The sequence below is a fragment of the Centrocercus urophasianus genome, unplaced genomic scaffold (assembly GCF_019232065.1).
Source record: "Centrocercus urophasianus isolate 14NV4802_14NV808 unplaced genomic scaffold, USGS_Curo_1.0 seq_13, whole genome shotgun sequence".
Lineage (NCBI taxonomy): Eukaryota > Metazoa > Chordata > Aves > Galliformes > Phasianidae > Centrocercus > Centrocercus urophasianus.
Genome location: NW_024884475.1, coordinates 8,219,555 through 8,247,370, shown reverse-complemented (window position 1 = coordinate 8,247,370; position 27,816 = coordinate 8,219,555). Strand labels below are relative to the sequence as shown.

Below are 27,816 nucleotides of genomic sequence, written 5' to 3'. Positions count from 1 at the left end.
ACAAAGTACACAAAAGCAGTTATAAAATTTTGGCATAGGTCTACTTGCATGGTCCATGTTGAGGAACTGTATGGAGAGAATGTGTACAAAAGACAGAAGGGAGTAGGGGGTGATACAGTTGGTCACAAGATTAAGCTAAATGTCCAGAATTCTAGATAAAAATAAGACCAAGACTATTTCAAATCTATAAGCAAACAGCACTTCATAATAGCTAGCCACAGTGCACTGAATTCCTTTATTTCCTTAGCAGTTTTCTTGAGATGCATTAGATGATGGCACTGCCATGCAGCCAGATAATACAAGAATTATGAACTTTATCAGTACAGCAATTTTACTCTTAAGAAAACAGCTAATAAAGTCTAATGAACAAGAAGATCTTTACCAGGAGCAAAAAAAGTCAAATTAAGTTTATGCCATAGATGTTCTTTCTCTCCTTTAAAATCCTATTAATATTTCTAGATTCATTCCATTGCAGGGGTAGGGAGAAGAAATAAATCAAATACATACAGAAACACACTCAAATGGCACTCGTTTTTTGTACAATTAAGCTTTAGTGAAAAATATACATCTTAAAACAAATGAAGTACAAATGTACAAAAATTCTTGAACTCATAAAAAATATATATAATACACTTTGCTACAGAGATATAAAACATTTAAAGTTTGCTAATCCTTTTTGATGACAGTAAAGTGATTTAAAGTCTAGAGGACTCCTGCTCCTCATCACTGCAATCAGATTTAAAGCAGACCTGCAAGAGAAGACAGAAACATAATTCAGTTGCAAAGATAACACTATTGTAGGGTGCTTGTTTTTTTTTTAACCTTTAAAACCAGCTGAAGGCTTGCAAGCCGTGCTCGTATTTTTAGGAACCTTCTCAGCAGAAAGGCCTTAGGACAGTATAAACTGATTCAGCTTGGTAAAACCATGCTAAGACACAAGCTTTAAGTTCAGTTATGTGAGATTATTACTATACTTAACCATTCCTTCTATTCCTTCAATATAAATGTGGAAAAAGTGAATTCAGAAAGGTGAACTAAAAATAGCAGCACTCTTATACATTCCATTAGCACTGTACCATTTCACAGAGGCAAATTACCAGCTGATGACAAAAATCATCATCATGCAATTTTAATGTGGCTCTGTTGTGGCTATTAGCAAATTTAAAATTCTATTTCTGCTTGAAAGCCAAAGAAATCCTAAAGAAGTTCCTCCTTCTGAAATGTACTAAGCTTCTGAAGAGAATTCTACTCCGTAGTGCAGGCATACTGAGTAAGCAGAATTATGTACAGTATCTTCAACTGAAAGTCTTTACAAACAGTTTACTTCTCAACAGCAATAAGCAAGGATATTGTCATGCCTTTTAGACAGTATTTCGGTATTCAGCTCATATAACTTCCACTTCTACTTTTTAATAAAGTTTTTCTGTAAGAGAGGCTGTGCATTATCAGAAGTTATGTAAGCATATGTTGTTTTGGTAAAGGAATTAAAGCTTTGTGCTGAAGTATATTAACATTTGTTTCATAACAGTTCTTCACACTCATTCATTTAGGAGTTATCTTTGCATAGCTTAATACACCACAATGATTTACTGGCAGTCCATCTTTGTAAAGGAAGAAGTACTGTATTGCTGTGCCCAATCACACTAATTTTGGAGTTCACTATTCAGTTCTATACAAGTTTTTGCAAAAGGAGCCCTCAATTATCTCTCAAATCATTTACTCATAACTTCTACAAAAACTATCAAAGGAGCACGACTGAAGTTAGTATCTCCAGAAAAGAAAGATGTGCAATACAGCGTTAGCAACATACAGTACTTCTTTCCCCTCCACAGGCAACAGCTAGCAAGCTAGAGAAAGCAGAATGCTGAAGGAGGAAAAAACTCCTGGATTTTATATGGGTTGACACAGTTTCTGAAATGCAGTGCAGGGATGAAGGCATAAGCCAGGTTTCATTAGTTTAAGCATTCAGGGAAAAAAGTTTTTCCTATCATAAATCAACTTTAAAAACGCTCAAATTGAACAGATTTTAAGGTCTTACTGGTAATTTTCTTATCAAAGAAAAGAAAACACCCTTACCTCTCCACTAAAAAGTCTGTGAAAGAAGCCTCTCTTTGGTTTAGGAGACCTCTCTCTGTCTGGTGACACAGTACCATCAGTTTCACATGCATTAATATCTTCAAAGCATCCTGTTTCAATCATCTTTGAAACATATAAAACATAAATTAAGTATCCATACAAGCCTCTCAAACACACTGCATTCATCACCCACTTACTCTGAGTGGTTACTCCTAACAAGCTAAAAATATGTCAGTTTCATGCTACTAAAACTACATCATTTGCAAATCTACTTGAAGGAAAGCACAAAATCTATATTAACTCTTCTTGAGCACTGAGACAAATTTAAAGAACAACAACATGAGCACTATCATGCAGGCAAGCACTAAGATGCTCCTTCCCTTTTGTAAAGAATTGTTCCTGCCTATAATGCAATGAGCATACATTTTTAGAATCAGAATGGATTTGCTTTGTGTATCATTAAATACTTGCTTTTCTTTTTGTCGGTTCAGCTCACTTCAGAACGCTCTAGCCTAACATTTTATACTATGGACTAAACTTCAAATGAGAATTATCAATACAGAATCCCAGACTGCTCATTCAGCAGCCTTAAAAGGAAGTCTCACTTTACTAATGTTGAATAGTTTGCTTTGAAAACATAGAAGAGGTAAGCTGTGATTCTGTATTACTAAGTCACTTGGATATTCTATTGATGCTTGGGCACGATACAGTGAAACAACAGCTTCCAAGCAAGCCTATTAGCTGTTTAACAGTATGAAAACTATCTGCCTATGAAGAGTAATACTTCATACATATGGCAGACGAAGAAAACATGGTGACAATGCTGCTGAAGTCTTGTTGATTGCAGTAAGATGTCACCTTTCATTTTACACATATTGTGGTCCTTCAATTTTTAGTAATCAAATCTTTTCTGAAATATATACCTCATTTTGCCAAGGGATTGAGACACAACCCGTAACAAATTTGGAATAGAAGTCATCATCTGTAGTATCCAGGTTCACTCCTTTTACTGTAGAGAACTGCTCTATGTCCAGGACATCTTTACAATACACGGCACGTGGCTGCAGTACAATACAAGATTACTTCATTAAGTTCTTTTTGCCCTAGATGAGCAGACTAAATTACATTATATTACACAACAGAAATGCAAAAAACTTCACAGAATCTTGTCATAATGCATTTGGGGAGTTCCATCCATCCTGCAAGTAACAGAACAAGAGCATCAAAAGAAGAAGAGCATTCAGCATCTGTGATTTTCTTACTGGTCCTCACAGTTTATTGGTCCTCTAGCAGCTTCCTTTCAGCTACAGAGTTGAACTCCTCAAAGCCAAACTTAATATGTTTAGCATCTGATCTGGGAAAGTTGAGTTTTCAGGGCTAACAGAAATCAGGTAGAAAGCTCTACAGTGACATACTATACTATCCTATAGCAGTATTCTCAGATGAAATGCCACAGAACAACTAGCCGAGAATATCTACAATGGTAATCTCCAGCCAATGTGAATAACTGTATAAGTTTATCTGCAGTTCACATGACAACTGACACAGAATTATGCAGTTCATGCCTTTTTAGATACTAATCAAATCTGTCTCACCTACTTACATCTGGCAAAAATGGAGGCTCCAACATGTTAGCTTCCAGCCTCTTGAAGTTAATATTCTTGAAAATAGGATGTTGTTTCACAATAGCAGCTCCATTTTCTGTGCAACCCAGTCGCTCCCCTGGATTTTTCGCAAGTAACTGCAAAGATATGAGTAAAGAGGCTGTCCTGGTGATAGGATCTCTCAGTTAAGAAGAAAAAACACAACCCTTCCTTTCTTGGTCTTTTAGAAGATGAACTTTATTGTGGTATCAAAACGAACTGGAAATTCAAATTACAACATTGTAGACAAAAGAATCCTTAAAGAAAGATAGTTACTTTTTCTGGCAGTAAAGACTAGACCAAAAGTTGTATGAAATTATTTTAATTGATACCACATTGAATAGCTTTTGCAGTAGGCTCTACTTTCAGGAAAAATCATAGAAAAAAATGTAGATCTGTGTAAGTAATTTATTTATTCTGCATGAACTAGTAAAGAAGTTTTTGAAGCTTTCTGTACAGGCACACTCCTTAATAAATTTAAGAGCACAGAAGATTAAAAATACCTGCTGTCTTAAACAGGCTCTTTTAGAGAAGGGAGGTCATGTACAACTGCAATTTCTCCACATCCAGTATCAAAGCTGTACCCTATGGTCTAAAAAACGGTGCATTTTTCATTCACATGAGAGAGAAACCACTTCATGCTGCCTACCTTAAGTTTTAAAAAGTTCAGAATTATCAAAATTTGATAAAATAAACAAGTCATGGATTGTCAGAAATGTCCACTGGAACCAAAGAAAGATCTTGGTACCCTCACTACACCTCACTCCAGCCTTGAAAAAAATTCAATAGAAGACTAAAATAAAGCAGCTCATCTCTACAAAGGGATTAGAAATTTAATTTTCAAACCTCTATGTCTCTTCACCCACCATCCTGCAAATGGATTTTGCCTCCTCAGAGAACTTGTCTGAATATGTTTCTTGGTCCTCCTTTACTCTCCGGTCAATCTCATCCCGTTTGACCCTTTCCTTATGCTTCCTGAATGGTGACTGTCCTTCAATCATTTCATAAATTAAGCAACCAAGACCCCACCAATCTGGGCTGAACGTGTATTTTTCATTTTTGAGCACTTCTGGAGCTACAAAAATAGACAAAAAACACACAATAATTTAATTAATACTCTTTTGGTACTGTACAAAAGGTCTTTAAGCAATCCTTTTTTCTTGAAGAAATGTTAATTCCTACACTGAATACTGTGTGTATCCAACAGAAGCATTTAAGTGTTTTAAAACAATCAGATTTTTTAATAAGATTAGAAGAAATTAGGTGTTTTCTTAGAAGTTCTACCTAAAGTTACAGTTCCCAAAGTTAACTTTTCCCATTTATTAAGAAAGTTTAAAACTGACTACCAGTATCTTCCACCACGTATTAAAATCTTTCTCTGCAGATCCAGTGCAGCTCTTTGGACAAGTCATTCAAGCTTGCTGGTAAAACATAACTAGCAAAGGATATTTCACATACCCATGTAACCAACAGTGCCAACTCGTCCTCTGACCGTTTCTCCTTCTGGAATCTGCACAGCTAATCCAAGATCTGAAATTCTAATATGTCCTGTTCATGTTAAGATAAAAAACTGTCAGCAAATAATAAAAATATCACTTTTATAACAAGAAATTTCTCTTGCACGCCTCATCAAAAACACCTAAATCATTAAAATATTCATATATCTCATAGAACTAAGCTTCTTTATCTAGAAAGAAGTCCCCACCTTTTTTCCCCCCTTTTTTAAACTTGTAACAGAAGAGAAGTACCAAAGGTCACACACACAGAAAAAAAAATGTTAAGTGCTCTATTCCTAGCTTTGGTATTGGCTGCAACTCCAGTATAAAAAGAAATTAATGCCTGCTTATATGGAGTTCTGTATGTACACATTAGAGATTTTTATTTTTCCATTCTGTATTCCCCTCTACAAAAAAATCTAGCTTTCCTAACAAAACATCAGAATTTAATCCATTTATTTCCAGTCAGGGAACTGTAGCCTGTACTGAAGTATCAGGTCTTCCTCTAATGAAGAGCACCCTAGTAATGCTAAGTGCAAGTAATATGCTACTTTTCTTTCTGCATAGGAGTAGGGACAGAAATTCCTAACCAGAACCTACTCAGAACTGTTGATGTTGTAACATGCCAGTCAGTCCAGACCATTCAAGGATTTGTTTGTTTGTGTTTTTGTTTAGTTTTATTTCTGGTCTAGAAAGCTTCCTAGATACTGCATCACCCCTCTAGGTATCCCGTTCAAATGCTTGACATTCATTTGCACCTGTTTTCTTTGTCATTCAAAAAGCAGTGCAGCATCAGCGTTAGTTATTGTTAGCATATTAATTTCTTTTTTACGTATGCTAAATAATCATGGTGTGGGAAAGACTAGAAAAACTTAAGTGCCACTTTTTATGCTGGTTAGAAATAATTAAATGCTCCTGAGCGGTAAATGCTATTTTAAATATTCAGATGCTCTTCTGTTCCCCAACATCTGATGAACCCCTTTGTCAAGTGCAGGATCTGAGCTCCTGAAGCCATTTTCTAATTAGCCTCCTCTGCTCTCTGGAACAAGATCAGAATATCCCTGCCAGAAAGAAAGCATTCTAGTGCAGTCCTGTACAGCTACATTTTTCCTCAAGGAAGCCTGTCACTTTTGCTGGAGAGAAGAATTAAAGAATGTATTTGATGTGTACCAAAGCTTTAGCTGTTGCAAAGTGACTTCTCCCAAGCATCTTCTTTTTCAAAGTTTATCAGTCAGAACACGCTGACTTCAAAGACTAAAAATAAATCCTGTGTTAACGATTCCAAAAGCAGTTTTTCCTTTAACTGAAATACTCAGCAATTACAAGATCAAACTGGTAATACTCAGCCACAGCTTAAGAGAAGGTAATTGCTGCACATGTTCTACAGTGAGTTCAAAAGATTTCGGTAAGTTTAATACAAAGTCATTAAAGAACATTAATTTGGCTTCTGGGGAAAAAAAAGAAAAATGTATTTTTTCATATTGATTTGACTCTCCCAAGCCACATCTACACTAGCAACCATCAGAACTTCTGTTTTTGTTGAAGTGTTGAAACGAACACTCACACCTCAGATTTCTTTCCTCTTTATTGCTTGACATCATATTTTACTCTTTAGGTGTAACTCTGACCTCAAAGCTAATAAATTAATGTAGCAAGATAAACAAAAAGACAAATAGAAAGAAATCCAGCTAAGTTTTAATCATATTAAATCAAAGGAAACGGAGAAGAAAAGAAAAAAGGTCATTATGAGAGGAGAAATGGATCCCTTTCATATTACATGTAATTTCTCACTCTCTTAACCCCAGTATTTTTTCCACATTCTCTAAGAAACAGGGACAGTTTTAATTTACTAATGAAAATACACTAGACTTAGTATTTGTCACTCAAGTCCCTCCTATCACAAAGATACACTGTGCAAGAAATTAAAGAGATTAGAAAGTATGTTCTGTAATTCCTGATTTCAAAATTAATTTCAATTATTTACTTACCACAGTCGTCAAGGAGTATATTTTCAGGCTTCAGATCTCTATTAATTAAAATAAATAAAAGTGTTAATTATACAGAGGACAAGATTATCACTTATCATGAAATGTAACTGGGGCAATATAGGACTTCTGATAACAATTCTGATTAAGGAGGTCCAGATCATACCTACATACAAAAAAAAAAAAAAAAAGCTGCAAAGTTGAGGACCTATAAAACAAACAGTATAACCACAGAACCCTTGACTTACCTAAATCTTTACCCTATTTAGGTTAAAATAGCAATTTCACAGATGAGAGTCTCTAGATAACACCAGCATCTTTACACTAAAGCAACTTACATCCAGCTTGTGCTCATAAACTAAAGAGAATTAAAGAGCTTTCTCCTGAGCATATCAGCCATGTAACTTCACAAGTTAAAACAAGCCAGCACTTGCTGCAGCTTGATGCTCTACTCACTTTGTTTCTTTTGGATGCGCAGCTTCACTAGAAACATTCTTCTGCAATTAAATGGCAGCAAAAGTCAGGAAAGAGTTAAAGAGGTATTAATTTTTCTTTTTTTTTAATGTTACAACTGTACCCTTACAGATGCTGAAAAAGAAGCTCTTCATGTACAACTACAACAAGATAAGGTTCTAGTATAAAAAGCAGGAAACTGTGAATAACTTAAATGAAATAGCTTGAGAAAGGATCATTCTAGCAGTTACATTCGAAATGAAACAGACAAACGTTTCTTCAAATCTGCGTTACCTTTTCTCTCCAGATATTGCTAAATTCATGCTCTAAGGCATGTGCATTTGTGTTAGTTTCATTACTTCATAAAATAAACATACAAAAGTGTTTTCCCTATAAATCTTTATGTCTGAACAGTCCCTGTAATGGGACCTTCGATTCACATCAGATACAAGTTTATAATATCAGGGAAACCAGGAGATACTGAGATTAAAAGAAAAAAAAAAAAAACACAACAAAACTCATCTCAAATTTTAGGCAGAAGCAAGTCTGCTGTAAAACACATAATGAACATTCAGATGAGTTCAAGTAAACAGATCTAAAAACTTCTATCCAGTTCCCAGAAATCTGGTTAAAGCCTAACCTAAAACATAATACATAGAGAAACAACTTAATCAAAGCTAATTCTGTTCTTCGATCCACCAACAGTTGTTATTAGAACTTACTGAAGCTAGAATTCTAGTTGTGTAACGCTATTAGTTTCTAGGCCAAACAGTTAACAAGAAGTAAAGCTCTGAAACGTCAAGAATTTAGCTACCAATTCTAGCTTTGGGATGCACTGGGGCATCATCTTTCTCCCTCGTCTGTTCCTCCACTGTGAGAGAAGCCAAAGTTTCTGTGGAAATACACAGGCCTTGGTCCTGCAGTGGACAACAGACTACCTCAACTGAAAAGCAAGCTCAGAATGAGAGCCAAAAACAATTCTAGGAACAGGAGCTTCAGCTTTCCTCTCATAAAGCAGACTTTATGTCTGCAATCTTCACAAAACAAAGGTGCATGTTGAAAACAGACTGAAAAATATATATATTTTTTAAATTGAAGCAAGCATGCACTCCTCTGTTTATGCTACAGCTTATACCACCATACCTTTTAGAACAGAGGCATTTGCTCCGCACTCTCATGCAAATCCTGATTTCAATCTACCTATTATCAAACATTTTGTGTAACGGATTAACAACTCTGCTACTGCTTGTTCCTGTGTTCACTTACTTTTCTGATGGCACCAACACATGGCCAGTTACAGAGAGTTTCACAAGCTAACACAAAACATGTGAACTGGCTCAATCCCTACCAGGCAGAACAGGGCCCTCCTTCCAGATCTGCACCTGTTCTTCTAATCCAGTGGGAACTCCTCTCACAGAATGGCACAGCCACCTCCAGGGTACTCAGGACAGCTCTGATAGCACTGCTGACATTGAGCAGTAGCTTTCATACTGACATGTGGCCCATACTCTAAAAACTGATGTTAAAAGAGAAGAAAGATAGGCCTGGCTTTTGCACATTGAGGCATTTTGCTAATGATGGCAACACGTGCCAAATATAATAGAATTTAACATTAGAACTGCCATTCTAGATCTGAACAAACTAACAAGATGAATTGATTTTAATTTCATCTACTGATGCCTGCTTGCACTGAGGAATTTCATTTCAGAATTTCTGAATTTTCCTTCTTCCACTGCCTTTACAGCACACTTAACTGTGAACATATATTTTTGTGATTATCCATATATTTTCAACAGAAGAATTAGCTGCTTTAACAGTTTATGCTGTTTACCGTCAGAAATAGTTTCATTTAAAATTCCTTCTTTAAAGGTAGAGAATGAATATTGTAATAGGTCCCGTGATCTTATCAGTATTAAATATTTATAAAACAGCCAGAGTAGAACACTCCTTGCTCCAGAAAACAAACAAATATTAGTTACCTCCACAGGAGAACAAACTGCAGTTTCAATGAAGATATAGCTCAGGTGGTTCTGTCCCCCACAACATTATGACTGCAGGTGACCAGAATTTTATTCTCACTAAAGAAATTATAATTATGGCCAATTTTTCCAATCCTTTTGGTCCATCAATCATACACAGTCATGTACCGACTTCTAAGTGCACTGCCTTTAAGACGCTTACAGAGGATTTCAATCACGTAAGATGTCACTGCAATTAGTGACAGATTATTTCTACGATCCTTTTTCAGTTTATGATTATAAAAACGTAGAACTTAACACAATGCTCCTAAATAGATTATACAAAAATAAAGAAATATGAAGCAAAAAATCTAGATCAGGATAAAAAAAAAAACTACTTTTAGCAGAGAAGAAAAAAACAAGACTTTTGCATGAAGTTGGTCATTCTTTATTAATAGGAATAGGGCAAAAATAGTTCTACAGAGAACATAAAATTATCCAACCATTTTCTAAATTTAGCCCTCAAATGTGTTTGAGCTGACATTGTATAACCAGAGTCACCTTTAATCTGTTTACATTTTGGGCAGGAACCCCCTCACTATGTTCTATACCTAATTGTTTAAATAATGACATAATGCCTTCAGGTATTATGATTAAATTTAAGCCCTTTCTTCTTCCCCCTGAGAGTACAGAATATTCAGTTGGTAACACCTGCACTGTCTCTTTGTCTTTCATTATAAGATGAGGACTAAAAAAAAAGTCTTATAAGATGCAATTTCACTCAGGAGCTGCTTGTGAAACTACTTTTCTGCTTCCTCAATTTGTAGCAGCACATACCAATTTCTAATAATTAGAAATCAGTTGCATAATAGCACAAAAAAAGGGACACATTTTGACTCCAAGACCACTCCAAAGTAAGCAGTTAGAGACGATGCTAGGATTCAAGGTGTTTGATTATCTAGTATGCAAATTGTTAACAAGTTGAACACAAGGGCTGTGGGTTTGGGTTTTGGCTTTTAAACAATTACTTGTTTGGGAAACATGAAATGACCTGCTTGTAGCTGATTCACATGAGAACAATGAGCAAAACCAAGACTCTTAAATTTACCCTCTCTTCCCTTTTGCCAAAATACACTGCACATCATTGCAAGACTGGCCAAATCTCTTTAGGGAACAATGCATAAACAGCCTGATTTATTCTGTGGTTCTGCACTTCCCGTGAGACTGACTGCTGTGTAGGTATGTTAATTTTCCATACTGAGGACAGAAAAGGCTCACTACATTAGCATTATGCAAGACTAACTTTTTTACCCTTTTACATACCACGCAAGGCAGCAAAGCACTTCAATCTCCTGTTAACATCTACTTTAGAATTGTTTTTAATGTTTTAGGATATATCAGGTATCAGGACTGGAATAAACAGTAAGATGACAAATATTAGTAATTCTGAAGAATGTCAAAAAGACTATTACAAATTACTGTGAAGTTAAAGTACAAGCTCATTTTAACAAAAAATAATTTGTATGTTCAATGCTGAACAGACATGGTGATGCCAAGGTATGAGTTACAGAAGACTGTACTGACCTGTAAACAATTCTCTCCTTCTGCAAATCCTCCAGACCACAGCACAGTTCTGCAGCATAGAAAATAGCCCTTTCTTCATCAAAGCCAGGATTTCCCATGTTATATATGTGAAACTTCAAATCCCCTCCATTCATTATGGTTAACACTAAACACAGGGCATCTTTTGTCTCGTATGTATAGGATAAACTAACCTAAAAAGAACAGAAGGGAGATGACGACCATTATTCACTCTAACTCCAATACAATTCTCAGATCCTTCTTCCAATATAAGAAAAATATGAAGTCGTTTAAAAAAGCAAATATGAATAAACCAGCAAACCAGAGAGCTGTTACTGCCCAGTAAGATTACACCTTGAGACGTCCACCTACAAAAACTCTGCACAGAACTGTTTGTAATCACATACAATTCTGGTTATTACACCAATCATTTATCTTTGCAGTCACACATTCTCAAAATCAATTACAAAATGTCATGCCCATAAGCCCCTGAAAAGACTGAAACTGAGCAAACAATGCCATACAAACTCACAAGAACAAGACTAGAAGTAGATACTTACTACAAACCTACTATTCACTTTTTCCAGAATTCTTTTTTCATTTAGAGCCATGGATTCTCCTTTCCTCTTCTTTATTCTCTTTTTTTCTAGCTTCTTACAAGCATACATTTTTCCTGTTGCACGTACTTGACAAGCACACACCTAGAAAGGAGATGGAAAGCATGTAAGAGACGTGAACTTTATGCATACATATATACACACACACCAAAATTTATTCTGCTTTATTTTCCCTAAGCTCTTAAACAATTTCAGAAAAATAAGGGGTCTGTAAGTATCTATTAAGTACTTTCACCCAAACAACTTAAGAGGGTCACAAAAACTGTAACAGAAATGGAAAAGAGGTTACACAGGAGCCGATGCTTTTTGCTAAAGCTCAGTAAAACTGCAGATCTTGTGTTGATGAAACTCTTGACTTTGGAAACTGCAGGACATAGGACTAACATCCACATCATATTCAAAGAGAAGAAAGGTTAGTTTAGTAATCGTCCTGTCCCTTCAAAACAGAGATACATTTGTAACATCAAGAAAAAAACAGAGCCTTATAAACAGAGTGAAATAAATCTAGGTTTTCACACTGAGTTCAGGAATGTAACTCATAATTACTAGGTAGGAACAAAACTATGCTCTCATCACCAATTAAATTAAAAATTTTAAACAGAAGGAATTATTGCAATAGACGGGGCAGTTTCCTCCAGCTTTGTGCATGACCTACAATATTGAGACTAGCACATTAAAGTGTTTTAGATCAATGACAGTTCACCAGTTGACATCAAAATTTAGATTGTTAGAGACAAGAGTTAAACCTGCTTTTCTTCTGTATTAACCTTTAAGGATGGCCTCACAGAAAAATGCCTCTGTACTCACCTCTCCAAATCCACCTTTTCCAAGAACTCGGTAATGCCTAAACGTGTGTTTGGTTACTGGTTGCCTGATAAGAAGGAAACAAATAATGCAACAAGAATTGTAAGAATTTGCAGACCCCTTTCCACCCCAAAATCTGTCTTCAATTTGCCCTTCCTGTTCTTTAACATCTGGCTGAATAACAGTTGCCTTCACTTCATGAAGATAGCACATAATAAATCGAATTCAAAATGAGAGGGGAATTCTGACTGGAAATATGGGTTCCCTTCTGTAAGTAAATACTACTTAAACCAAATACGGAGCTAAACACTAACAGGAGTTCCCAGGATTGGTATCCCATTACACACTTAACAATAAATTCGCATTTACTTTATGCAGATTCACTGCATAAAGACTCTTGAACAAATACTTCAGTTAGCTCATCAACACTTCCATTGTCCCAGAGTCATCCCTGAATCTTGTCTTTCAGATCATGATTTTTCTAACAGGCATTGTGTAACAAGCAGAACAGTTCAGAAAGCCTAACAGAATTATAACATCAAAGTTATTGAAGTACACTTACTTCTCCAGCCATTTCCACTGTAAAAACCGGGAAAAATACACACTTTCTTGGTAAGCTTCAAAAGGTCTCCTGCTCAGGTATTCATGGACAATTCTAGCAACAGGAAAATAAATTCAGACTTGCACTGAAAAACTGATGATCAGCGTAATTAGTGTAGCAGTAGGCAGAAACACTGTCACTGCACTTACTAATGGTTTTAACCTAGATGTCTCGAAATGAGCTGCAATCATAGGAAACTATTCCTTGCCAGACCACTAGTAAATGCCAAAATAACTGCTACATACAGTAATCAGGAAGTTCAAGCACTGTATTTACATTATCTGTCTTCAAGCCCACCTAAACATCAGCCAACCAGCAGCTACACAATGCAATTATGACCCCAAAATATGACCTATGAAAGGTATTTACAGGAAAGGATCTACGAGATTTTATACATCCTTTTGACTTGGATGAGTGAAGTTTCACTCTATGGTTTGAAACTGGAATACTAAATAACACATGCAAATCTGAATTCCATGCATCTTTATTGCTTCCCTCTTAAACTAAGCACACCATGGTAATTAGGAACACAAGTCATTCAAACCATATGCAGACAGTTACTGGACAATGGAAAGACAGATCTTCCATTTGAGACATGTTTTAGTAGGTGTTCTGACACATCCCTTTCAATCTTCTAATCTCAGGTAGTTATAAAGCACACTTATTTTTGTTGCCACGGTGATGACCCAAGCAGTGACAAAACATGTTGCAAGCCTCCAGACGTGATCAAGCATGCCTTGAAAAACCAGTAATATTAGAAACATGAAGGCTTTCCAAAGACATGCAACACTGGTAAACAGGTATCGTTCCTCCAAGAAAACCTTCACTGCTGCAGCTGTGTGAAATGTTGCTGCATGATTTCAGAACAAAGTCTGTGTGTGATAAGTATCATAATCAATCCTCTAATCAGTCATGTTAGGGGAAGAATAATTAACCTGTTTTCCAGAACCATGAATTGTCTAACACTGCTCACAAACCTTTCACATGCCAATTTACAACTTCATTCTTTATAAATGCTTTCATCGTGGAAGAGAGCACACTCAAATGTAAAATATATAATGATGAAATAGCATTCTAACTTAAAGCATATTACTTGTTAACAGATAAAATAGCATTAGATCTTCAAGAGACTTCAGCAAAAATAGCGTTAAGAAAAAAACTCTTAAAGAAAAAAGCAAATGAATAATTTACAAAAGAAACTCAGTCCTTTTAATGAATCTGTTTCAAATCTTTCACCTACACTCATGTCAGAGACACACTTCTGGGAGTAATAATTTCACCTTTCATCTGTCTCAGGAACAGAAGTTTACCTTGTGATATTAAAACATAGTACTGTGCATTTTAACCTACCTAGTACAATCCACAAAAAGATCTTTAGAAGGGTTCTCTTCCAGTCTTGCTTTACATTCATTTACTGTTTCCTGAGGTATTTCTGGCAAGTGTGCTGCAGACTTAATTTAAAAAAAAAAACAATAAATAAAAAAAGGCAACAATAAAAGCAATATTGTAATTAGTAGAATGAGTAAAAGTTCTGCTCCAGGAAAAGAAAGGGAATGTTTTGGCTAACAAGGAAACTGAGAAAGTCTTTTTTTTTTCGTCCCCCCAGTTAAGAACTGCAATAACATTCAATGCATTTCTGTTTCAATAACCTGAGAAACAAGTTTGGCTATAATGCAACAATTTTCTTTTTCTTTTGGTAGGCCTACCACCACAAAAGTAAGTTACCTATTTGCTTTGGAAGGATGGAATGGAGAGAACAGAAACACCCAGTCTGGGACGTGATTTCAAACTAGCCCAAAATGTTTTTCACCAAAACAGCATGTGAATTATGATAGCCCCAAAGAAACTATTTGAGGGGATAATGGTAAACCCAGAATCTGCTTCTAAAGCAGCAAAAAAGGTATTAATGTGGGGCAAGGCCTTTTCAAGAGGGCCAAATCAAGAGAAGCAGAAGAAACTAATATAGAAAGCAAATGTGCTATTACATATCAATAGAAAAGCCTCCATTATACATCAGAGAACAAATCTTAAAAAAATCTGATTTAATAATATGCTAAAAGTTAGATCTGAATGATCTCCATGCAAGATGACAAACAATGTTATAGGAAAAAAAAACCACATCATCTGACTTTGGAAGGACCTGTAGCAATTCTGAAAAATTGCAGTAATCCAACAATCATTGAAAAATAAAATGAAAATTCTAGGAATTTCAAAAATTCCTAATTCCCATGTCCTTAAACTAAAAACCTCTGGCTAGGTTGCTAATAAGCCTTTTTCAGATGCTGAACAAGTTTGCTGTATGTTTAAAGAATACATACTTACTTAACAGCAGTATTTTAATTTGAAAATACGTGAGTAAATCCTAATGGCAATAATTGTAAAAGCAGGGACTGGTAAAGGTTTCAACACAAGCTGGTAAGTTTCACAATTTCAGAAAGCCAAAAATTGGACTAATGAAAATTCAAAGTCAATTTAGTAACAAACAAAGCAACTACTTTGGTGTGCAGCTTGTCAGAAGTTTCCGGCACATTCACACGTATCTGATGCACATCTCACACTGCACTCACCCCGTTAGTGAAGTAGGTCTCCAAGACTTTCAGGCCGCAGTCTATGCGCTTTTCATCTGAAGATACCTCATATTCTGCCTATGGGAATAGAATAACATTACGTTTAGTTTCTTTTACCTTATGCTAGCTAAATTTTAATCACGAATAAGAAAAGCTACCAGTATAATGGGAAATAAAGGATCCCATTAAATTTATTCCATAGGAACTACTTTTAGAAAGAAAATATTAAACATATGAGTACTGAAAATCTACAAGGACTGGCAACTACAAGTAATTCTAAGGAATAATCTAGAAGCAGACATCAGAAGTTACAACATTTAAAGATAACACAAAATCTGGGGAAAGATTAATTGAAACGTAACAATCTCAAACAGCAACCTGCGTTAGCTTGGTAGGCTGATCCAACTCAAAGCTTATTTCAGATCTCTAAATGTGAAAGCATGCACATAAGAGCAAAGCAAATACAGCAGGCATCCAGAATGGAGGACTGCATCACACATAACCACCGTTTATTATGACACTCATTAAAAATCAACAGCCACTAAAAGCCTCAGAGTAAGTTCCAAGTGATTGACCTAATCAGTGAAAAAGAAGCCATATACCTTTTTAAAGCATCCATGAAATGACAGTTAAAGAAAAAATAAACACCATACTGGAAATAACAGAATCCTTCAACTTCATTTCTGCAATCAATCAGCTAACCCACACTGACTCACTATAAAGCCATCAGCATCATCTTCTGATGAGACATTATGGTATCAGCCAATCCAACACATTTCAATCCAAAACAACTGCAAGCCAATGGTTTTGCTACTTGAATTCCAGAACATTCAAGTCTAATGGTAAGGAATTCTTCTTCAACTACCAAACAAGCTTAACTTTTCTGACCTGCTACCCAACCACAGCACTTTCCACTTTTAACATTTTCAGTTATGCTAATACTGTTGAAATACTGTTTTAAACTTGATATTGTAATTTAAAAGGAAGTTTAAGAGACTTGTCAGCTAACCTCTGTTACTCACATAGCTTGAGAGGGAAGTATGAGTTGCTATTCCATTCTTATTCATACTTGAGTAACCCTGTCCCCAGCTAGTGAAATGAGTCACTTAATGATTGGATAACTAATTCTGCCTTTGAATTTGCTGGTTTTATTCAACGATTTCACAACCCTTCTTTCTGGGAAGCCACAAGCTTACTCCAGACTTCAAGGTCACACCTTCCCAAGAATTAAAGCTTACCAAGCTCAGTACTCAAAGCACGCAGACAAAGTACCACTTTAATCTTGTCATTTTGGCCTCCTAAATTTAACATGCACCTGAAATCATATGGCTTTATACAAGAAAATGGAGATTAAAAGTCCAGAAAATAAAATCAGACTATTTGGATCATCCAGAAGAGGCAGCAGGCACTACATCTCACTTTCTTGACCGAGAGAGCAGGCTAGCTTTCAGATGATGAGGCTCAGATTAGAGGTTATCTTAGCTCTTCCGAGACTTCTCTTTTCAATGATTCCCAAGTGTTCTTCTTCACAATGATTTGTCAAATGGAAGTTTGAGAAAGGAAAAGCAAATCACAAAGTCATCCCTTACATCAAATTATCTCAGCCATGTCAGACTTTGTTACATTCACAGAAGCATTACAATCCACAGGCACATTAAAACTACTCAAACTATTAAATTAGTGTAAAATGAAATTACTTCTTTGAAACAATTCCACCTGAAAAAATGGCATCTGCTAAGCAAAGACAATGATGCCTCACAGACATCACATTTTTTTCCCTTTTATACTGTTTAAGATTCTATTACACCTTACATAAGCAACCTGTAGGGCTGAAAAGTACATACAGAAGTTGTAACAATAACATTACATCCACATTTGTCAGCGCTCTCTCCACTGCGTGCTGCCCATCAATGGCTTCTGTTTATGTACACCTAACAATACTTAGCTCCACTGTTCTGGACTTCCATTTAATTCATTCTATGTATACCGGTGACAAATTGGTCTCTGGAATTTGGTGCTAGAAAATGCTGCTAAGAGTCACAAAATGATGGCAAAATATACTGGGAACATAGGCCTCATTGCACAAAGATTCATTGACCAGAGGAAAACAGTTACTGCTGTCAGTCATCACACAGAATGAAAATAAGATGTTTTTTACTTTACTAGAATAAATATTATTTGGGATTCTATAAAAGAAAATGGATACCAAATGACCACAAATAGAAGGCAATTCTACTTCTCATTTCATACCAAAAGTTTCTTTAAGCTGACCAAGTGTGAAGGAAAAAGGGAGATATGCAGAAGTGGGGGCATGGCCATAACCTCGTGTGCTTCCTTACACCCTGTATCTTTTAAGATCATCTCACATTCTCAGAGTGTAAATTGTTATGTATGTAAGCAGCAGTACTTCCCTACTTCTATCTTCAATCATCTGGTCCCTGAACATAAATTAGAACAAAAATGAGTGGGAAAGTTGTTATTTTGACAGCAATCTCAATTTCGTATTGTATTTCATAGACCTTGGTTTAATTATGAAGGAAATGCACAGAATAAGTGCTCTGATCTGCTATACACTCTTCTCCTAAGGACAGTTGTATACACACATACTCTACACACTGTGTTCTCCTCCCCCATGTGGATGCAGTGTGAGGTTGTGTTTTGTTTCTTACCAAACATGGCTGTGGGCACACTTCCTCTTTCCCCTCATTCTTTACAGTTAGATACCAAAATGCAGACGGATCAAGCCAAAACACTTCCTTTTCCCTTGCTCTCTAGAATTTGATTTCCCTCCTTCCACAGTTCCCTAGATACTCACCTCCGTATATTTTTACAATTAGCAATGTCTGACCAGTCTTGGGCTTCCATGGCAGTAGCAACATTTTCAAGTCTGCGTAAGTTACACTTATTGTAAACACACCCTTTCAGGTTCAAGACGACAACAGCATGATCCCATCATGCCTATACTTCTGACCATGCCAAAACTGCAGAGATTTTAGAGCAAACAATTTCCTCTCTGCTGGGTCACTTTTCTCAGCTGCCTCTCCTTTCTTGAGCATCACCAGACTACTTTCTGGTGGTGCAGACTGACAAACAGAAGACCTTGATGCTGTATAAACATCAGATAGATAATACTGATGTGTGTCTTACCAACAGCGTTTTGGCCACAAATCCAAAACATAGGATCTAAAGCTACTACAAAAATAAATCAATTCTATCTCAGCCAAAATTCATACAAAAACTCAAACTTTACGTCCAAAAAAAACCCCAAACTGCCACCAAACTTTTTTATGTCTAAGTTCTCACTGCTTACCACTGCATCCAGAAATTCAATGCATCTTTTCAAGTCTGGTCTGGAATCACAGAACTGCCTGAAGAGAAGTCTTCCTATCGGCTGCTTGTCACAAAGCTGGTTATAATCTTTTTCTGAGAAAAAGATGAGAAATAAATGTTTATCTTTTCCCATAGCAAGATCTTACTCCCATAACAATGACAGCAATGAAAAGAGTTGCAATTATTCCCCAAATACTTAAACATTCTTCCAAGCACATTTGTCTATTATAGACTATTCACATTTAGAAATAACAAAAATTGAATGCTTCACTGAAGTTTCATTCAGGGCAAGGTTAGAAATAGAGAATGCTCTGAAACAGCAATGCCAAAGCAAACAAGATTATTGCAAAGAAGGAACATAAAATAAAAACAGAACAGATTAGAAAATTACTACAAGACTAAGACAAAAGAAAGAAGATATTTCCACGTCATTCAGACTACAATAAGGATTTCCTTTTTTAGTTCATGGTTTTGTGAATTTATCTTCCATGAGCAGTTTCTTTTAAGAAATACAGAGCTATGATACAGCTTGTATCTTTTCATAAATGCTCATTTACAACTGCGGCAGGTTTCTTTTTTTTGGTATTTCTTTTCTAATCTACATTGAAAGCAAGACAGCAGTCTCCCATTTAACAGCAGCATACTCCTACCCTTCCTCCTCACACTGCTCTACAGGACACTCACCAATTGAGCATCTAATACCTTCACATTGACTAACAGGCGGCAACTTCAGCATCTCCCTCCATTTTTTACTACGTCCACTCCGTTTGCCTAGAAGGAAAAAATGCAAAAATCAATGTAAAACAAGACTTCAGAGTATGTTTCAATTCTAGACAGCATAACATCAGGTCATGATCTGTCCAACTGCTTTCTTGTCTGAAAAGAAACCTCATCTTCGAGGACATCCAAGCCAGTAACAAACTTGACATAGAGGAACTTTTATCTAAGTACGACAGGGTTTTTTTGTTCTTTTTGGGTTTTTTGCAACAGAAAGATTCTGCATTTTAACTGCACGTGAAGAAACTTCGCAAAGAAAAAGTGAATACAAGTTTTGAGAACTGCAAATATCAGTAAAGTCAGAAACAAACAAAAAATGTGGGAGTTATGTCTCAACCTTGGTGAAGAAAAGAAATCCCTACAGTCATGGAATAAAATAAATATGTTTTAAAATACATTTTTAGATAAACAAGTTGCACTTTTTTGAGGACAGTGAAGGTAATAATAATAGATCATCAGTGAAGACATGATAGCAGACAAAACTTAACTGCTATAGTATCCAGACCTCTTCAATGCTTCAGGTTTCAGTACCAGTTTTAAATTGATTTTAAAAATCTACAGTATTTTTCCAATTAGGAAGCTAATTATGGAGATTTTCCAATTAGGAAGCATTATGGAGAACCATTTTCTGTGTTCAAATTGAAATTTTACACATCACTTTGACCTGAAAAGGCCAAAAGCATTTGCAGAAGATAAGCACACTTCTCAAAACAGCAGCACACATACAGGAACAGAAAAATTTCTCATTGCAAAACATTTCAACGGAAGACAAATTTTTGTGCTGCAGAATATTCTAAGAGATTTTGTTAAACATACGGCCAGATGCATTTCCACATGACAGAATAGCAGCAAAAACACCGACTCACTTTCTAACTGCACCAAAGCAACACATACTGTTAACCACAATAGGAGAGAGAGGAAGGGAGTTACCCTGTGTAACCTGAATAGAAACCAAGCAGCAAACAGTACCGTTAAGTCTGAATCGTTAGAAAGGAACTAATACCTTCAGAATAATAAAACAGATAAAAGAGCCCTCTAGTATACATCTTAGTTCCACCAGTGCTGTCACAGCAGTTCAAAAAGTTGCAGTTCACTGGACCTTAGTTCATAGCAAAACACGCTTGACCTGTGCTGAGACTGCTGGTCATTTTGTTGCTGCTGCAACACGACATCCTCAATTCCAAAATCAACAGATAAGGAATTAGAAACACAAAACCTTAAAAGCTGGCTTGTAGAGATTCTCTGAACTGATACTTACTGCCTAAAAACCTCTCATTTCCTAACATTTCCGCGCTCTCATTTCCTAATGTTGCTTTGCAAGTCCTTCACCTTCTGAAATACTTTAGAACACAGATACATCTGTGTGTATTTTTGCAGTATCAGAAGGAAAGATGAAGTTGTGATATTACCAGCATCATTAAAGCAAACACCTATCATTTCAACAAAGTATTTTTGATGGTCAAGAAAAATAGTTTAATATGCTTGGAAAAAAAAAACAAAAAAAACCAAACCAACAATTCAGAGCAAAGGTGCACTTCTAACAGAACTGAACACAGACAAAAATCAAGGAATACCAAACTCTGACAGCCTGTACACATACACCAAACAGAAAAGGACAGGGTATAAATCAATACAGGAGCATGAAAAAACATTATTCTGAAGCATTAACCTGATTTCTAACCACACCATTAACCATGCCCAGATTATTCTAACAATGCCCAAATCATGCTAACACAGACTCATTTGTGCATGACACAGCATGGTGGGTATAGAACCAAGAAAGATAAACTGACCTAAATTCATAGCACTTGGAAAAAAATAAAACCAAACTGTGATGCATGCGTAGTCAAAACCAAACCAAGATATACACGTAAGTCATTTTCTGAAGCATGACTAGTGAAAAATAGTACTAAAAGAAGAATTTGTGCATTATGCTTCAAATCCAACACACAAAAGATTGCTTGCTATGTGTCACCACAAATATTTGGCAAGCTGGTCACTACGTGACCTTTATGAACTTCATTCTGCAGGAGACCATACACTCTAGTACAGTTTTTACCATCTTCTAGAATTCACTGGGTAGGGACTGTTTGTAAGGGCATGAAGCGACAGAACAAGGGGAAATGGCTTTAAACTGGAAAAGGATAGATTTAGACTAGATGTAAGAATGAAATTCTTAACTGTGAGGGTGGTGAGACACTGGAAGAGGTTGCACAGAGAGGACGTGGACGCCCCTTCTTTGGGAGAATTCAAGGCCAGGCTGGATGCGAGCAACCTGGTCTAGAGAGAGGCGTCCCTGCCTACAGCAGGGGTTGGAGCTAGATGTACTTAAAGGTCCCTTCCCACCCAAACTGTTCTATGATTCAATAAAGAGAACTTTATTAATGATACATCAGAATCAAATAAATAAATGCTTTCTCTCTGCTCTGCACTGACCTTAAGATTTAAAGGGAATAAGAAGAAAAAGTCTTTACCATTCAGTAATTTAAAGAAGGTGCACAGATGCATGTGTCGCCCACAGATAAGATCGCCTCTTCTGGTAAATGCTACCCACTAAGTCAATTTAGTTGTCATATTATTCCCCAATTGAAAAAAAAAAAAAGAAAAGAAAAAAAAAAGAAAAAGAAAACAAAACCACTTTCCCGTTCCTGAGGTAATTTAAAACAAGTTGTGGTTTTTAAGAGTGTCTTCACACAGAGCTTCTATTTGGAACCTCATTCTAGACGAAAGACCAACTGCTCGCTTCGCAACACAGCAGCAAGAAAGCCATTAGATCAGCCTGCTTTATGGTTAACCCACGTGTTTCAGATGAATTACCACTCTTTCTCTTTCAGATGCAAGTTGCACCGTTCTGGCCAGCAATTACAGCGACTCATCTTTTATAAAAAGAAGGGTGGATGCAGCAACACAATGAGGAAACTTTACATTTGTATTTTCATGTACATAAGTAATAACTTGTTTTCTCCTACACTACTTACTTGTTAGAGCTAGAATTTCAGCATTCACTTCTTCACATGTTTTTGCCTCTTAAAAAAGTACATGATAAATTCAGTTAGTTATATGAAAATTAATTCGCTTTCAGTTTTTCAACTTTTTTTTTTTTTTTTTAAGTCTTCAAAGTAACAGCTGAAAAACACATAAGCTGGTTGGCTTATTCAGCAGTAAAAGCACAAATAATTGCCAAAAAAAGAACCTGCTGCAGCAAAACAAAGCAATCTGGTGTGGAAATACATTTAGACAATTGAGAATGTTCTTCAAGTCATTGGATAGACTTGCCACAGTGATCTTCTTTACAGACAAGGTTTGCACTGAGGCTTCCATTTCACTGAGCACAACGCTCACTGAACATCATTAGCCAGTCTTCCTTGAGACAGAGATAGAAAACTTGAATTCTGTCCTACAGAACAAAGATCATGAGAAGAATTGTCCTGTCTTTGGCTAATCAAAGCACACAGACTGTATGTGATAAGATTCAGCAGCTCATTGCCACTGACATTCTACCACTGAGCTGCTCTGCAGCCACCCAGCTTCAGCTTCCCAGCCTGCAAAGGACAAGCAAAGCATCGCTTTGGTTGAGAAGCACACAGCACACCAGGGGTGTGATTGCTACAACACCACTCTTGCAAAACTCATTCCACAAACCAGATTGTCAGATACTGGCTAAGAAATTCCTGCTTGGTCACACCCAGATGAACTCTGAGAGCACACAACTGCACCAAGGACCCACAGCGAGCCCTTAGCTCTATAAATCATTTAAGCAGTTCAATGGAAAAAAAAAAAAAAAAAAAAAAAAAACAGCAAAAAACCAACCCTGATGTGGAAGTTCTACATCAGCTACAGCAAGATGTGTGAGAATAACCCAGGTACATACTGATCCTTATAATAAGCCTGTCCCACAGCAAGATGCAGGCAAGTTTCCTACAAGACTTTAAATTGCTGTGAACTCAAGCCCCCTCCTACACACAGCTGCATCTTCCTCCAAACAGTTTATCAAAGGATTGAAGCCTTTCACTAAAGAATCAAAATACTCAAGCTCAATGAAGGCCTTATGCTACCAAGTTGTTTGTAAACACTGCATGTTAATTAATCCACTGGATGGCATGCCTTTACTGTGCAAAATTCACCTTGAAGGCACAGAACACCACAGAACCAACACCTCAGGTCCTCAGATCAGAATGGTAAACACTAAAAGCATAAAAGACTGCTGCTGACTCAGGCTAGGAGGCAAGTTCACACACATCACTTCACTGAAATGCTTGCAGCTCCAGAGGCAGCCCACACAGCCCCGCTTTGCAGGGTACCCACACCTCCATGGAGTAGGTCCTTTGTCAAGGGACTGAGGGCTCAGCAAATACAAGCCAGTCTGCTGCTTTAACAACCAGGTTTATCGAAGTGGCATCTTCTACTAAGCTTAAGAAAGAAAAAAAAAAAAAAGTTTTCTGCAGAAGTACAATACATGTATCTGGCTGGCTCTTATTTCAGCAAGTATACTTGAATCCTCCAGCTAAAAACTCAGGTTTCAGGGCAAGGAAGGCACTGAACTCTTCAGCATTATAAAGGCCAAGGCACCTCTGACCACCAACAGAAGGAAAAAAACTGAAGTAGATCAATACATAAACACCTAAAAGATACTCACAGGTTGTTACAACATTTAAAAAATATTTCTCTCACATCTGTATTCAAATGCCTTGAGATGGATTCCAGAGAGGTAAGCCTTCTGTGCTCTTGCACAACTGACTGCCAGAGCAGTAACACTGTGAGCAGCTACAGTCACACATATCTAGATGAATATTTTTGCAGCTTGCTTGTATGTAACATCATTTGGTGCTCCCAAGGCTAGAGCCATTTGAAATGGTTCTTCTCATAAGCCCTATATACAATTCCAGCAATCACATGCGTGTTATGGAATGCCAGTGCATACATGTTGAACAGTCTCTACCTTTCTTCAACAATGATATATTAAAGTCTTGTACCAACTCAAGTAAATGCAACTAAGCTGAGCTGGAATTTATCCATTTAACCCTGCAGTCAAACAACATAATAACAAGTCTATAACAGCAATTACTGTAGAATGGTTTGGGTTGCAAAGGACCTTTAAGATCATCTAGTAATTCAGTGAACAGTTTGCTAGGGAAAAAAACACCAATAACAAAGTAAGAAAACTCCAATTTTACAGAGCACTCTTGATGAACAAGGAAGGGTTCTTTATCACAACAGTATGCACTGATCTCAGGACTGCATTAAAAGGGAAAGAATCAAAACTCCTTTCAGCAGACTGCGAATCCTCTAGTTACTACTGCTACATGTGAAACAACCCAAGCAGCAGTGCGTATCAAGAGACCTCTCATGCTATGTTTATTTAGTAAATGTAATTATTTAGATTCCAATATGCCCACATGCATTCTTCGCACAGTTCGTTTAATAAAGGACAAAAAGGCAGACATTGTGCATAATTCTGTACAAACACAGGAAGACATGTTTCCTGCCACAATGAGTTTACAGCAATTTAAAACACAATGCAATAAGGGAGTGCAATAGAATGCAAGAGGCAAATAAGGGAAGAACAGACAGGAATAACAGCAACTGCAAAAACTCACAGCACTCGCGTTAAGATCTGCATTTGCTACTGGTGAATGGACTTTGAAGAGTGAAATCCTGGTATGAGCACACCTTTGTTCCCCACTTGCCCATAGTCCTTGAATAACCGTACATTTTAGATAGTCAAGCTGCAGTGAACAAAGTAATCTACTTAGAATTTTATTCCAAGTTTCAAGTATCTACACTACAGGACATGTGCCTGTGTGTCATCAGTACTATATGAATTAACATCTTTTACTGCAAGCATAAGTAAGAATTATTTCGCTTGCAGAATTATTTCAGGCTTTTTTTTTTTTAAAACCTAGACAGACCAAACACAATTTGAGTGGAATGCTTATTTCTTCTGCAGAGCTACATCAATACATTTCAATCCTAAAACAAGGCTCCTCTAGATCAGCTTTAACTGCGACTACACTGTTACTGAAAGGTTCCTGAAAGCTTCCTGCTACTTCCATCTTGGAGCTGCACCCAATGATTACCAGCGGGCAGGAACTTGCTAATGCTTGGAAAATTCCTTTTGAAGAAAACCAATAATAATAATAAAACAAACCCACCATAAGAATCTCTGCATCCTAGATTAGCTTTCAGCTATCTACAAACCACTTGACCCCATTCTGCCATCACAGGCTTGAACCAATACAACCAAGAGCTACCGATTGAGCAACGCCACTTCTGATTGAGGTACAATCTTAACCTGCTTTAACTAAACATGACATATAGGATATAACACCCAACAGCAGGTTCAGCTCACATTTGCATACCGCTCAGACCAGGCCGCTAGAAATGTACTTTCAAGTGGATGCAAATGGATAAGGTACATTTGAAACGTACTCTTGGCATGGATCCCCACCTGAAGTAAGCTGCCACTGACTTCAAAGGAACTAGGGATGTACCCTCCTCCAGAGGTATCTTTGGAGATGAGCTCCTCAGGCAATGAAAAAGGAAGGCTCTTAAACTGCTTAAAATATGGATTACTTTCAAAACATTACACCGCATGAGGGATGCTGAAGTGGGTGTGGAGCTACAGATCTACTCAGAAGATTTACTGGGAATGACTGAAATGGTTGTGAAAAATAAAAACTACCAGTATAAAGAGAAAAGCAAATATGAAATAAGAAAAATGCTCTTTTTCACTGAACGTTTCTTTCAGAATAACCTGGTGTCTATTTATTATTTGGACACTTTTCTGTATAAAATTCTGGGATAAATTCTGTAGCATCTTTTCAAATAATTTCAAAACAATTTCTGCTAGAGGAAAAAGGAATGTGTTAATTCCTCTGCTCTAACACAAAATTCAGATGTATGTTGCTGTATGTTATTTATTTAACACACAAAAATCTGTGTACAGAAATAACAAAAGGAGAATTACTATCTCACAACTCATACATCACTGTCACATAACTGTTTTCTGTATCTCAGCTCCTGCACAACAGTGCTCCTAAGATCAACTTCAGCTTTGCTTTTTTTTAATCTCTTGTGGTTTTTGTTTTTTTTTTTAATTGACTCACTTGTGCTCTTCCACCACAGGATTCATCTTTAGAAGTACTTCTCTCTTTTTCTTTCTCTCATACAGATTTCCCACAAAAATCAAGATGAGGACCAGGAGCTGGATTAGCATAGAAGCTCTCTTATCTTAAGAAAGTGGGCCAGGGAATCCCAGTACACCTCACACTCAGCTTTCACCTGGAGGCAAATCCCACTGCAGGCAGCACAGTCAGCACAAGCAGGTCAGCTGGAAGAAAGAGGAGGGAAAAGGGAACTCCCACTATGGCTCCTGACTCCTCAATCTTTCATCCATAAAGCACCACAGGGCTCTGTGTTATCACCAAGTCTGGTAGTAGAGACGTACAGAAGTGACTTACTATGAGCTACCTTTAACAGTTGCGTGCATAGCTGGCATTTTATTATTTACAAAGTCATTAAAAGCAGGTAAGTAATCCTCACAGCTTTCCTTCTTCGCATAAAGAAGTATTGTAGTTGCTACAGATACATTATAAGTAATTATTGGAAAATTACAGGCTTATATTAAAACAATTGATTTAAAAATAGAAAAAACATACAAACAAACCTCTTAGAGAATAGCGACAAGCAAACAACATTCACATGGGGAAGTACAAGCACCTAAACTAGACATCAGGTTTGGGACCACAACAGGGAATGTCAGGTCTGGTGTAAGTGCTTGGTTATGATTTGTTTAGATGTGGCACTATTTACCAGGCAATACGGAACTGTCATTAAGCCTCACCAGATGATAAGTGCCAAACACACTTAATTCAGGTTCCGTATTTGCAAAAGGAAGAGAATAGACCTATAGGGCTGAAAGACTCAGT

The 27,816-nt window shown here is 36.7% G+C and overlaps 1 protein-coding gene across 2 annotated transcripts in view; it reads right to left on the bottom strand.

Moving 5' to 3' along the window:
• Positions 1–216: 216 nt before the first annotated feature.
• GRK4 (G protein-coupled receptor kinase 4) overlaps positions 217–27,816 on the bottom strand; it is a 29,862-nt gene continuing 2,262 nt past the window's right edge. The window contains exons 2-16 of one of the 2 annotated variants that reach the window (XM_042812358.1): positions 19,796–19,882; positions 19,092–19,204; positions 15,782–15,859; positions 14,565–14,665; positions 13,176–13,268; positions 12,617–12,680; positions 11,753–11,893; positions 11,196–11,386; positions 7,204–7,241; positions 5,178–5,267; positions 4,586–4,794; positions 3,680–3,817; positions 3,000–3,137; positions 2,077–2,199; positions 217–749 (exon numbers count right to left, since the gene is read on the bottom strand). In XM_042812358.1, coding sequence (XP_042668292.1) covers positions 696–749; positions 2,077–2,199; positions 3,000–3,137; positions 3,680–3,817; positions 4,586–4,794; positions 5,178–5,267; positions 7,204–7,241; positions 11,196–11,386; positions 11,753–11,893; positions 12,617–12,680; positions 13,176–13,268; positions 14,565–14,665; positions 15,782–15,859; positions 19,092–19,204; positions 19,796–19,882 — 1,658 coding nt within the window. In that variant the 3' untranslated portion in view covers positions 217–695. Of the gene's footprint in view, positions 750–2,076; positions 2,200–2,999; positions 3,138–3,671; positions 3,818–4,585; positions 4,795–5,177; positions 5,268–7,203; positions 7,242–11,195; positions 11,387–11,752; positions 11,894–12,616; positions 12,681–13,175; positions 13,269–14,564; positions 14,666–15,781; positions 15,860–19,091; positions 19,205–19,795; positions 19,883–27,816 lie in introns of those variants that run through there. The other variant, XM_042812359.1, reaches the window with a different exon arrangement.